General features: G+C 45.5%; 2 protein-coding genes across 2 annotated transcripts; both read right to left on the reverse strand.

Moving 5' to 3' along the window:
- Window positions 1-585: 585 nt before the first annotated feature.
- LOC141022605 (acetylserotonin O-methyltransferase 1-like) lies at window positions 586-2,257 on the reverse strand. The gene is made up of 2 exons (XM_073498869.1): window positions 1,318-2,257; window positions 586-1,108 (listed from the first exon to the last, which is right to left on the reverse strand). The coding sequence occupies exons 1-2, from the start codon at window positions 2,098-2,100 to the stop codon at window positions 809-811; spliced, it is 1,083 nt and encodes a 360-aa protein (XP_073354970.1). The 5' UTR covers window positions 2,101-2,257; the 3' UTR covers window positions 586-808.
- A 1,455-nt stretch (window positions 2,258-3,712) lies between these two features.
- Window positions 3,713-6,400, reverse strand: LOC141023131 (uncharacterized). Its single transcript, XM_073499459.1, has 3 exons — window positions 6,317-6,400; window positions 4,019-4,261; window positions 3,713-3,949 (listed from the first exon to the last, which is right to left on the reverse strand). Exons 1-3 carry the CDS (start codon window positions 6,398-6,400, stop codon window positions 3,713-3,715), a joined length of 564 nt encoding a protein of 187 aa, XP_073355560.1.
- Between the last annotated feature and the right edge of the window lie 6,188 nt (window positions 6,401-12,588).

The raw sequence follows: 12,588 nt of genomic DNA on the forward strand, positions 1-12,588 counted from the left end.
AGGCCGTCCAGGAGCAAGCGATGCTAAGAATCTGTCCCAACTCCCCCATCATGCCCGGAGCAGCGCGTGTGTTGGCGCACGCGGGCGCGATGCAAAGCTACCACAGAAAGGTGGCCACGGTGGCACCCACGCACCAGGCGTCGTGGACCCCCAAGGAAAATAGGTCGGGTGTGAAGCATCTGTGAAGATCAATGCGGGGCCAATGAGGCACGAACGACGCGCCCGATGCAGGCGAACCACCTCAGTGCAGAATGTAGAGGCTGACAGGCGGACCCGGCCTCTCCGTCGCGTGGGTAGCCCGCAAGAAGGTGCACGTGGGTGAGACAAAAACACCAAAGGAGGGTGGCCTCGGCCGCTCCCGCATCCCACTGTCATGAACCCCCATGGCAAATTGGCCCGGTGCGGGGGTGGCCGTGGCGATCGAACGGCCACAAGCCCACCAGGGAGCCAGCTGCGCGAAGCCGAGGTGAAACAGGCGGTGTGGAAGGCCTAGGCCCCCAGCAGGGGGTCCTGCAGCGTTCTTTATAGGAGTAATTCTCATAAAATAAATATAGATCTGTCTGCTGATTGTAGTTTATGCATAAACACTGCTGGAACAGATTCTAATAACCTGCTGCATATATTTGCTATGTAGTAAGAGAGCTAATTTATTGGTCACAACGCTCACACCTCGCAAAAATTACAATAAGGTACAGTACACTATTCACCACACTAGGCTAAAGGCATGCAGCCAGAAAGCACACATGTTATTCATGCCAGTTTATTAATACACAATATACCGATTACCGCGTAGTTTTTCATCGAGTGTTCAAGGGTAGAGCTCAATAACAGATCTAACTCCCAGCACTGATAGAATTTTGTAATTGCTGAACCCAGCTTCCATAAATATCTTCTTCCACTCAAATTCCTCTCGCTCAATCCCCTCAGCACCCATGATAAAGAGATCATAGAAAACCTGTGTCTCTCTTGTTACAATGTCATCTGGCCCAGATCCAACCACCATATCAACGATTATCACCTTTCCACCAGCATCTCTGGGAGGGATAGCTTCCTTGCAATTCTTCAGTAGCTTGACACAGTCTTCATCACACCAATCGTGAAAAATGCACTAAGATTCACAGCAGAAAAAAAAGTTACCATTAGTCGCTATAATATTTGAAATTATAGTTTTATCACAAGAAATTTAGGTAGGTTAATTTATTGGTTCAATTAGTATGTATAAGAGGCTAAATGCACACTTTATGAGTTAGACAATATATTCTCAAATGAGGACGTGATGTATGCCAAGGGAACAAAAAAAAACCCTAAAGAGTTTACCTTCAGGAAAAGAGCATCCGCCGGTGGAATGTACTTAAACATATCGCCAGAAATAAATGACACATGGGCATCACTGGGAGCTCCAGCAACCACATGAGGGAGATCCAACACAGTGCATTTCATCTGGGGGAACGACATAGCAATTGCCCTAGCAGCTCCACCGTGTCCTCCCGCAACATCAATAAGTGAGTTTATGCCAAGAAATACATCACCACACTCCCTCAAGAGGATATTGATGAAAAAGTTACTATCAGAAACCATCGCGTTATTGATTTGCTCGTTGCAAGCATTGTTCTGGTCAGCCATTTCCCAAACGTTAAGGCCGTGAGCCTTTTTGAACAGGGACGTGGAATGCTCATCTAGGAACCATGAGTGCATGCCGAAAAAGGGTGTAATGGCAGTTGAATCAAGGAACAAAGACAGAATGGGAAATAGGTTTGATTTAACTTCATCGCTGACGAGGAGGCACGTGCTTGGGGTAAGTCCATACACAGCCTCCTTGTTGTCTCCCGAGGCTGAGTCATGGACAACAAAGATGCCTGATACGGTGAGTACACGCATGAGTCGCCGTAAGGGGGGAAGCTTAGACGGATGGATCCCTGTCTTTGTGGCCAGCTCAGAAAGAGTCATAGCCCCACCATGGTGTTGGATGGTGTTAGGGATTTGCAGTTCCATTGCACATTTGAGTGCCATGGACTTGACAAATCCCAATGAATGGTGCCAAAGGTCAACTTGAGCCTCGAGCAAATCCTGAGAACTCTGCTTGCCTTGGGTGGGCGCCATTTTTTATGAGCTTGCTTGCTTTGGATATAGCTGGAATGTAGACATGCCGGGTAGTCTATATATACACCATGTCAACCTGCTATGGCACAAGGTAGGGCCATTGGGTAGTCAGTCATTTAAGGGTGGTAAGACGTTTAAAAGTCAGGATTCTGTCAAGGCATTTTGAGATGAACTTTACAATGCATCGATTAGTAATGATATACAATTTGCTTATAGCAGAAAAATTAGTGTCAGTGATAGCTATTGAGCCTATTTACTCAGGTACACCTAACTCGTTCAAATCAAATGTTTGCGCACAAAAATATCTTCATGTATAGCTCCACTCTGTTTTCAAATATTTCAGTTGAGTCACATCTTTCAGATCTAAATACTTGTGCTACTCTCAAATCTGTTCAATTAGACAACGGGAGTTTATTTTCGGCCACAACTAATTAATGAATGGCTGTAAATTTGTTTCTTTGTAAAGATCTATATCTATAATTGAGTAAAAGATCTTTAAGCAGTGGGCAGAAATATAATGTTCTGTGGGCAACAATGAGTTGGATTTATGTAGAATAATTTCCATGGCTGTTGTCGCTTTTCCCTGTCCACTTGTGCCCATTGGGCGGCTGCGCGGTCCGCAATTGGTAAGTTACGTGTTGGAATACTGGTTCAGATTTGGGTGTTGGAATTCAATTTTTTGTACTCGGCTGTCTGATGTATACACTGATTGATGTATCCAGTTTAGGAGACTTTTCGTCTCTGGGACGAAATGACGCAAATTCGTAGACACCAACGCACATTAGACACTTATTTTCCACGAATACCAGATGACCAACTCTTTGCCGTTTACGAGCTGAATTCTCAATTCAGGACCCAGAATGAGACAGTAGGAAATACGTTTAAGGCAGCTGCACGCCGTCAGAATCAAATATAGAGCACGTTAGGACTTAAGTTTACTTAGGGCATCTTCAACGACAACCCGCAAATTTCCTTTCGTATAAGTCCGCGGACAGGGAGAACTAGTCCGCGGATACGAATGCCGGAGGATGCCATCCAACCATAGCCGCATACATCCGGCCTTCTTCATTTCTTTTGCAAGTCTGCACTATCAAATAGTCGCATGCAAAGGGTACAGACGTTCAAATAGCTGCATGCAGCACTAGTTCAAATTTTAAAAGTTCAAATAGCACGTCCCAACATTGTTGTCCTCTTTCACCGCCCATCGATACTCAATGAGATCTTGCTTCAGCTGCTCGTGAGTTAGTCAATGTCGAATTTGTTGATGCATTTGAATAAACTCTTCAAATGCGACCGGATTCTGGTCCGTAAGTTGGATAGGATCACCCATGTTCTCAAATTACAGAGCTGCGACAACATCGTCATCCTCATCCTCGACGATCATGTTGTGCATGATCACACAACATGTCATCACCTCCAACAAGGTCTCCGGATCCTATTGTCTTGCAGGTCCACAAACAACTGCAAAATGGGCCCACAGAACTCCAAATGTCCTCTCGACATCTTTTCTAGCTGCTTCTTGTCTTTGGGAAAAGTGAGTTTCTTTCTTTCCAACTGGGTTTGAGATGGTGCTGACAAACATAGCCCATGAAGGATAGATACCGTCAACCAGCTAGTAGCCCATGTTGTACTCATGTCCACAGACAGTATAGTGGCAAGGAGGAGCTTTTCCTTGAGTCAGCCTCGCAAACAAGGGCGATTGTTGCAGCACATTGATGTCATTGTGAGACCCGGGCATGCCAAAGAAAGCGTGCCAAATCCAAAGATCCTGTGATGCAACTACTTCAAGAATGATGGTTGGCTTCTTAACATGACCCTGATATTGCCCTTGTAAAGCCTTCGGGCAGTTCTTCCATTTTCAATGCATGCACTCAAGAGATCCAAGCAAACATGGCCACCATATTGGTTCTGAGATTGCCAAGAGCCTCTCGGTGTCTGCCACAGTTCGTTCTATCATGTACCGAGGTCCGAACACCACGACCATGGAAGTTGCAAACCTGACCATGGCATTTCCACATGTGCTCTCAGACATCCATAGGTACTCGTGCCACGAATCAGCAGTCATGCCATATGCAAGCTTCCGGAGTGCCGCCGTGCACTTCTGGTAACCAGAGAAGCATCCCATGGCGTCCTTCTTCAAGATGAAGTAGTCATCGTAGCACTGGACACCATGGTACAAACAATCGAAGACAGTCTTGCGCATCCAAAAATGCCGGCGAAAATGGTCAGGGAATAGTGCATCGGGGCAAACTAGTAGGCCATCAGTGTCAAATGCCCGCGCGCCTTGTTGCGATTCAGCACTCAATGACCCTTAATCGAGCCCTTGAAATTGAGAACATGCTCCTCCGCACGCTCCGCGTCTTCAAGGACCGCTTGCATCATTGCCGTCTCATCGGGGTAATCCTTCTCGTCCGACGAGCCGTCGGACGACTCAACATACTAGTCATATATGTACTCCAATTCAGAATCCATTACTAGAAGGAAGAATGGACAACTGTTTTCAGCTCCGGCGTTTCAGCGAACAATTGCCGGGCAAGGTGAGAATAGCAGTTGGTGGATAGGGGTTGAATGGAGACGCTTAAGAAGCGGCGGGGAGCCCTGCTAGAGCCCCGGAGGTGACAAAGACGCAGAGTTCCGGCAGGGGTGTGGTGTTGTGGCCGGGGTGGTGGAGCGGCAGCGAAGGCAAGAGAGAACGAAGGAAGGAGAGAAAATGAGGAGGATGGAGTCACGGAGTCCGGGAAGGGTTTTGGGTAGGATGGGGTGTCGGATTCGTATGTTTCTCATGTCCGGACTCCCGCAAACTGACCCCACTTTTGTCTCCGATTTCGAGAGAACATGTCCAGACAGCGCCGTAGACCGATACAGGCCCGTGTTGGATGGATCCAGTGATCCAAACAGCTTGGTACAGACGGATGCGGGTGGCTTGTGGGTCCGCCTTGGAGATGCCCTTAGCATGCACTTACTAGATCTCCCCTAGGTGGCTAGGTGAGCTCCCCCGGGGTCGTGTCACACAAGGCCACCTGGTGTCCCGCCGCCGAGATGACGTCGGCAACTCGACACTTAGCCGGTCCCACGATGTGAGGTGACCGCTGGTGCCGGCCAGCTCGGGGTAGCCACCGAATCAAACGCGTTGAGCTAGAAATGGTGACCAGGGTCGGGGAATCAATCCCTGAGGTGTAGTAGGGTGTATTTCTGAAATCACTAATTAAGGTGTATCTCTTGCAAATCTCACTCTCACCTTCTCTCATGATGACAAGTAGCTCACTACATACACGACACATGTCCCAACATGATAGTTTTGGTGGGATTTCTAACCACATAGTGGATTCACAACACACGTGGGTTTGTTTGTGATTTTTCATAGATTTGTCTATTTAAAACGTTTCTGCACTACTGGAATCGACGGCTTTGCCGAGTGCCGTAAACAGTAGGCGAAGGCCCAAAAAAACTCGGCAAAGCCTTTGCCGAGTGTTGCACTCGGCAAAGGACACTCGGCGTACAGCCTGCCGGCAAAGAGAATTTCGCCGAGAACCAACCATCGCACACTCGGCAACGCCTTTGCCGAGTGTTTTTTGTGGTACTCGGCAAATATGGGACTCGGTGAAACATAACTAACAGACGACGGAAATGGCAAAAATTGGTACAGTAGCACTCGGAAAAGGTTCCCGAGTTGTACACTCGGTAAAGATGTTCAGCAAAATTAAAAAAAAAGACGCCACCGTCAACGGCGACGTCCCGATTCATGCCCGCAAGTTACAGTGGCCCCAGTGATCATAGGGGGGATCCAGACAACTAGTCAACTGTTTGAGCAATGCGCTCTCCTCTGCCAAGCTAGCCGGTCCGCTGCTTGTGTGCTAGCTTGGCCGGTCTGTTGGTGGCTTGCCGGAGCGTGCGGGTGCTGCTGCTAAGCAAGAAGACGCGTCTATGTGAGATGAGCTGGCCGTCGCTCTTGGTGGCGCCGTCGACGACGCATGTGGCTCGTGGCCTCCGTGGTTGTTGGCACCGCCGCTCGCCGGCGTGTGGTTGGGGAGCTGTTGCCTTCCCGCCGTGTGCATGTGCTGCCGCTGCCGCTTGCAGCTGCCTCGCATCAGCTGCTTCGCTGCTACGTGCATGAGGGAGTTTGGTGGCCGGCCGCCGGCGTACGTGCTGCTAGCTGCTGCTACTTTGCTGCTTGAGAGATGGAATGCGGGCGAGCCGGAGAACGAACGGTGCACACCTGAAGCTGGAGGTGCTCAAGCACTACGCCGGCAGGCTGCTGCAGCTGCTCGAGTCCTCCGCCGGCGTGCTTCGAGTTCTCCATGGCTGTGTGCCTGTGTACGAGAGTGTGGATGTGTGAGATGGTGAGAAAGATGAGAGGGACAGAAGATAAGGTGTGTGTGTGGCTGTGCGTGGCATGCATGTGTGTTTGTGTTTGTTTGTGATAGACGTTTGTGGTTCTAATGCATGAAGAGAGAGCAAGAGATACGAGATGTGTGGTTGTCTGCTTGCCATGTCATCGATCCATGGCACTGACTTTCAACCAATCAGAGACAGGCACACTTTACCGAGTGTTGCTCTCAGAAACGATCTGACTAAAAAATCAGCATAAAGTCATTTAAATTGTGGAAGTAGCAAAAAATCTAAAAATTTCATAAAATGTGGGAATAAAGCACAATATAAGGTCTACTTACTGTAAAACTTGGAGTGGTACCATTTTGCACCTTGTTTTTTGTAGTTGCTTCACGAAAATACTATTTTTGACACTTAAAACACGAAAAATAATTTTCTTTTACAGAAAAGATGGAAACTTTATTTGTCAACATTGTTTGTAATGGCAATATGCACTTGTATGTTTATTTTGGTCATATTATAAAAAATTGTGCAGTGGATATGGCCATCACCTTGGTCATCTAACTTGAAAGTCGTGAAAGTTCATACACGATAGCCCGTTTTGTGAACGATTTTTTTTTCAAATTAGTTATATTGGAAGTTTGGTATTTTTCCTCACAACTAGTACACATAAAAGGACTCCATCCGAAAGGATTGCATTTTTTAAACTTGTATTCTTTTTCTTTATTTTTTTCTAAAACGGGGTCAAATTGGTCGACATGGCTATTCATCACAATGGGTTGAATATCACAAAACTCTAAGTGGTTCTCCCATATAATGACTACTTGTGTATCTAAAAATACTTTTTACTAATTTTTATGACTGAGCTATCACACACTTGCAGTTCAATTTTGAATTACTTTCGGGATATTGCCATAAAGTCATTTAAATGTGCGAAAGTAGCTAGAAAACTAGAAAATCCATGAAACTTGGGAATTGTGCATAAAATATGGTCTACTTACCGTGATAATTGGAGTAGTGCCATTTGGCACCCCGATATTTATACTTGCTTCACAAAAAACACCCATTTTGGACACTTAGAAAATGATAAATAATTTTTTTGTTAAAAAACTAGAAAACTCTTTTTGGCAACATTGTTTCTAATGTCAAGATGCACCTATCTATCCAATTTGGGGACATTATAATAAACTATGCAATGAATATGACCATTACTCTCGTCCTTTGGCTTGAAGGCCATGAATGTTCATACACGATAGCCCGTTTTGTGAATGATTTCTTTTTTCAAATTTATAATATTGAAAGTTTGGCATTTTCCTCGCAACTAGTACACATAAAAGGACTCCATGCGAAAGGATTGCATTTTTTTAAACTTGTATTCTTTTTCTTTCATTTTTTTCAACACGGGGTCACGATGGTCAAGATGGCTATTCATCACAAAGGGTTGAATCTCACAAAACTCTAAGTGGTTCTCCCATATAATGACTACTTGTGTATCTAGAAATATTTTTTGCTAATTTTTATGACTGAGCTATCACACACTTGCAGTTCAAATTTGAATTACTTTCAGGAAATTGACATAAAGTCATTTAAATGTGCGAAAGCAACTAGAAAACTAGAAAATCCATGAAACTTGGGAATTGTGCATAAAATATGGTTTACTTACTGTGATAATTATGGTGGTGTCATTTTGCACCCTGATTTTTGTAGTTGCTTCACAAAAAACAACTAGTTTTCACACTTAGAAAATGAAAATTGATTTTTTTTTGTACAAAATAGTAGGAAACTCTATTTAGCAACATTGTTTGTAATGTTAAGATGCACCTATGTGTCAAATTTGGGAACATTATAAGAAACTATGCAATGAATATAGCCATCACCTTGGTCATTAGAGACTATATTGATATTTAGCATGCCAAAAAGTATAATTAATATGGCTTAAATGAAAAGGTTTTCAACATGAAAATTGACCGTCTCGTCAAAATGAACAAATTAGATTTTTGGACCATCTTCATCCGAGGTCGTATGCAACCTGTACAGCCAAAATCATGCAGTTTAGCGAAGACCCCCTTTTGCCGAGTGTGACACTCGGTAAAGCCCTGTTTGCCATGTTTTTTTGTTCTACCGAGTGTTTTATCCACAACACTCGGCAAAGTGCATATTTGCCGTGTTTCACGTTTTTGCCGAGTTAGGTACTCGGCAAAGATACTATTGCCGAGTGTCTGATATAATGCACTCGACAAAGAGCCTAACACTTGGCAAAGAGAAAAATTCCAGTAGTGTGATTAGAGGGGAAAAGGGATTTCTATTTTCATGCCCGTGGTACTTTAGTTGTCCTTAGTTTTACCCCATTGTCTTAACGCTCCTCACTTTTCCCCTCTCTTCTCTGTCACATCCTGATGAATAGCGAAACAAACCATTTCCGTCTGGTCAAGGTCCGTTGGCCGTTACCTAGATGTTGACAAGTTGGGCTAATTAAAAGACTGACATGCGTGGCTACTTATGAATCATAAAAAACACATTTCCTGGCCATGCCGACAATCAGTGGCCATGCATGGCGGAATCCGCTCGGGAGGGAACAAAATGGGCGTCGTAGGTGGCTGGAGAGGGAGCACACACTCTCCCGCATCCAGGTAAACTCTCATAGAGACAACGCATGAAGGTAGCCCCAGGGATGGCCGAAGTGGACGGCGCAGATCAAAACCGTGGCGCCACACAAATGTGTTTGATGATGACAACACATGAAATTTATGAGTTGACCAGGGGAAAACTCGACAGAACTCATGGCGATTTCAATCGGTTTATTGGAAGGCTCAAAGAAGTGTTGTCGGCGGCGAATTGATATTTACACGCGGCTGTTGGAGGCGACGGTGACGATGACAAAACGCTGCACTCAGGCCCTTGTCGTCCAAATCCTTTCTTGCAGAGGGGCATGTGTGATTCGGCAGATCTTTTAGACATGGTGGCACAACGTTTCTATGACAGTGGCTGCACTAATACTGGACGGCGGTGACGCTGTTCTCTTGGGCGCGCTCGACATAGAGAGAGAGGGGAAGGGGAAGATAAGGGAAGAGGTGAAAGGACAGGGGTTGTGTGGTGCACTTGTACCCTCCCCGACGAAGCGGTGGAAGCGGGAGGTGGCCCTGGTGCGCACGTCAGCCATGCACTTTGTCATTTTGTGTAGAGGAGGAAGATGACTGACGTCACTATTGGGTTGGGTCGTTGCTACTTGTGAGCTGCGTTGGCATTTTACCCAAAAAGGAGGGCCAATAGCTCCTGTGCGACGTTTTTGATCTGAATTGGAAGGAATGCGACGTTGTTGGAATGAATGGCTGTGATGCGACACATTTGAGCGTGTAAATAGCCCAGGGCCACATGGGGTGTTAAATGTGGTTAAATTGGTCGTCAACGGACAAGCCCGTTTATGTTTGGACATGTGGGTCCAACTTAATTGGTCCTCAAAACAGCTGACGTGCCCTGCCGCCCGACCGTGCCGGGCCCGCCACTCTGCCCCCCTTCTTCTCCGGTGGCGGCGGATATTGCGTTCTCGGTGTCGGCGGCGGAGCCTTCATCCTCAGAAAATGGAGAGTGAATTCGAACCCTAGTCGCCCTCCCGTTCCTCTCTCGGGCCCGTAGATCTCAGCTCGTTTCCTCTGTTTTCGCTTGTTGAATCGATAGGTTGCGAGGGGAGCCCGTGGGCATACTGAGATGGAGCCGCCAGATTCAACTTCGAATAGGTAATGCGCCTCTCTCCGATCCAATTTTGCATGCAATTAGGGCATCGTCTGCTCTTTCTCACGGGCTCCACTGTCCGCCACTGACAGAGGGGATGCTGCCGCTCGGACCTTCGAATTGACAGTCAATTTCTTTCCATCAAAGGCAAAATTAGTTGATGGTAGCATACAGAACATTGAGAGAGACACAATTGTTAAATGGGAGGTTGAGTTTACAGAGATTGATCCACAAGTTCTACAGAACATGGGAGAGACGGCAGTGAAGAAATGGGTGGAAAAAATTGGGGAGAATATTGTTTGGGGTCCAGAGCAAGAAGTATCACTGTTGCGGTTTGATGATTGGAAAGGAGGGTATGTGAGAATAGAAGATGGTGAACAGATTGTTGAAGAAATCGATCGGCAAAACGGCTGGACAAGCAAACGGGCTAATTTTTTTGCTGAGCTCGTTGATCTGAACATTTTTTCTAAGGTTGGATATATGTGCCATCACAATTGGCTGCGCAGATGGTAGATGATGATTGGGCTACACAGAGGCCATTGATTCCCATGTGTACTGAACTTACAGTAATAGCCGAAGAGGGACAGGTGACTGGAACTGAAACTGAAACTGCAGCAACTGTTGATTGGAATGTAGTTGAATTAGATGAGCCTACTGATTTGGTCATTGCACCAATGCCTGACATTGAGATGGCCAAACTTTTTGGCATTCCAGTCGATGACAGAGATAAGCAGGAGAGGGGCGAATCTAATTTGCCTGCTAATGCTGATGAAGAAGTAGATGGACAGTTTATGGAACAAGCTGCAGATGAAGTAGATGATGCACATGATGATGAGCTGGTGCATGTGTATGACAAAGAAAACCCTGTCATTGAAGTAGGCAAGTTGTTCCCAAGCATGAAGGAGTTTAGGATGTGTTTCAAGACTTATGCAGTGAAACATGAGTTTGATGCCAAGACTGTTTGGACTGATAGAAAGAAGTTTTATGTGAGGTGCAGAGGACTTGATGGTAGTGTGAAGCCTTGCAAGTGGTACATATCTGCTAGACTGCAACCTGATGGAAGTACTATCAGGGTTAACCAAATCCCCAATCAACATACTTGTATTACAAGTTCACAGAGAGTATCAACCATGACATCACAACTTTGGGTTGCAGAAAAGATCACCCCAATTTTAGCCAAAACACCAAACACTACTGCCAGGAAACTCAAAGTAGACTTGGAAAAGATGTACCCCATTAAACTGAAATATACCACAGTGTGGAAGGAAAAACAAATGGCAATGAAAATTTTATATGGTGATTGGGAAAATACATTTAGGATGCTTTACAACTTCAAAGCAGAGGTGGAAAAGAGGTCACCTGGCAGTGTTGTGGAGATAGATACAGAGGTATCGGCCGAAGGTGAAGTCAAGTTCTCCAAGTTTTTTATGGCTTTGAAGCCTTGCATCGATGGGTTCAAAGCAGGGTGCCATCCATATTTGAGCATAGACTCATCATTTTTGACAGGCAAGTGGAATGGTCAGTTGGCAGCATGCAATGCTCTAGATGGACACAACTGGATGTTTCCAATTGTTGTTGGCTTGTTTCAGTCAGAAACAGAGGCTTCATGGACATGGTTCATGATCCAGTTGAAAAGATGCCTAGGGCCAGTGTCACCTTTGGCTATACACACAGATGCATGTAAGGTGCTTGAAAATTCAGTGAAAATGTTTTCCCACATGCTGAGCAGAGGGAGTGCTTCGGTCATTTGTGGATGAATTTGATCAAAAAATTTAGAGGAGAAGAATTTGGGCGCATGTGGCCAGCAGCAAGATCTTACACTAGACAGACACACAAATATCATCTTGATAAGATAATGGCAACATGTGATGAGTTTGGTCCATGGCTGAACACCTACCATTCTTTGTTATGGTAAAGGTCAGCATTCAACACTGCCATCAAGTGTGACCACAGCAACAAAAATTTGGCAGAGAGTTTCAACAACAAGGTGAAGGACTTAAAAGATTTACTTGTGCATGACATGGTTGACCAAATAAGGATCATGCTCTTGCGGTTGTGGGAATTGAGAAGAAGGATAGGTGATTGTCTGCAAGGTGATAAGCTTCCAGTAGTGGTACAACAGGTGGTCAATAGGAGCAGATGTCTTTCACATTTGTTTGTTGAAAAATCTTCACCTTGGGGTGCTGAAGTTAGAGATAAAAAACTGGAAGGAGACATGTTGTTAACACTGAATTGCATGATTGCACTTGCCTCGAGTGGCAACACACTGGTAAACCATGTGAGCATGCCATTCTTTTCTTAGCATCCCAACCGAAGATAAACATGCACCCATATTTGCATGAATAATATTCGGTAGCAAGATTCAAAGCTGCATATGCTACTCCAATTCCAGCACTTACAGATCAGTCTCAGTGGCCTGAAGTGGACATT

Source organism: Aegilops tauschii, chromosome 5 (genome assembly GCF_002575655.3).
Source record: "Aegilops tauschii subsp. strangulata cultivar AL8/78 chromosome 5, Aet v6.0, whole genome shotgun sequence".
Lineage (NCBI taxonomy): Eukaryota > Viridiplantae > Streptophyta > Magnoliopsida > Poales > Poaceae > Aegilops > Aegilops tauschii.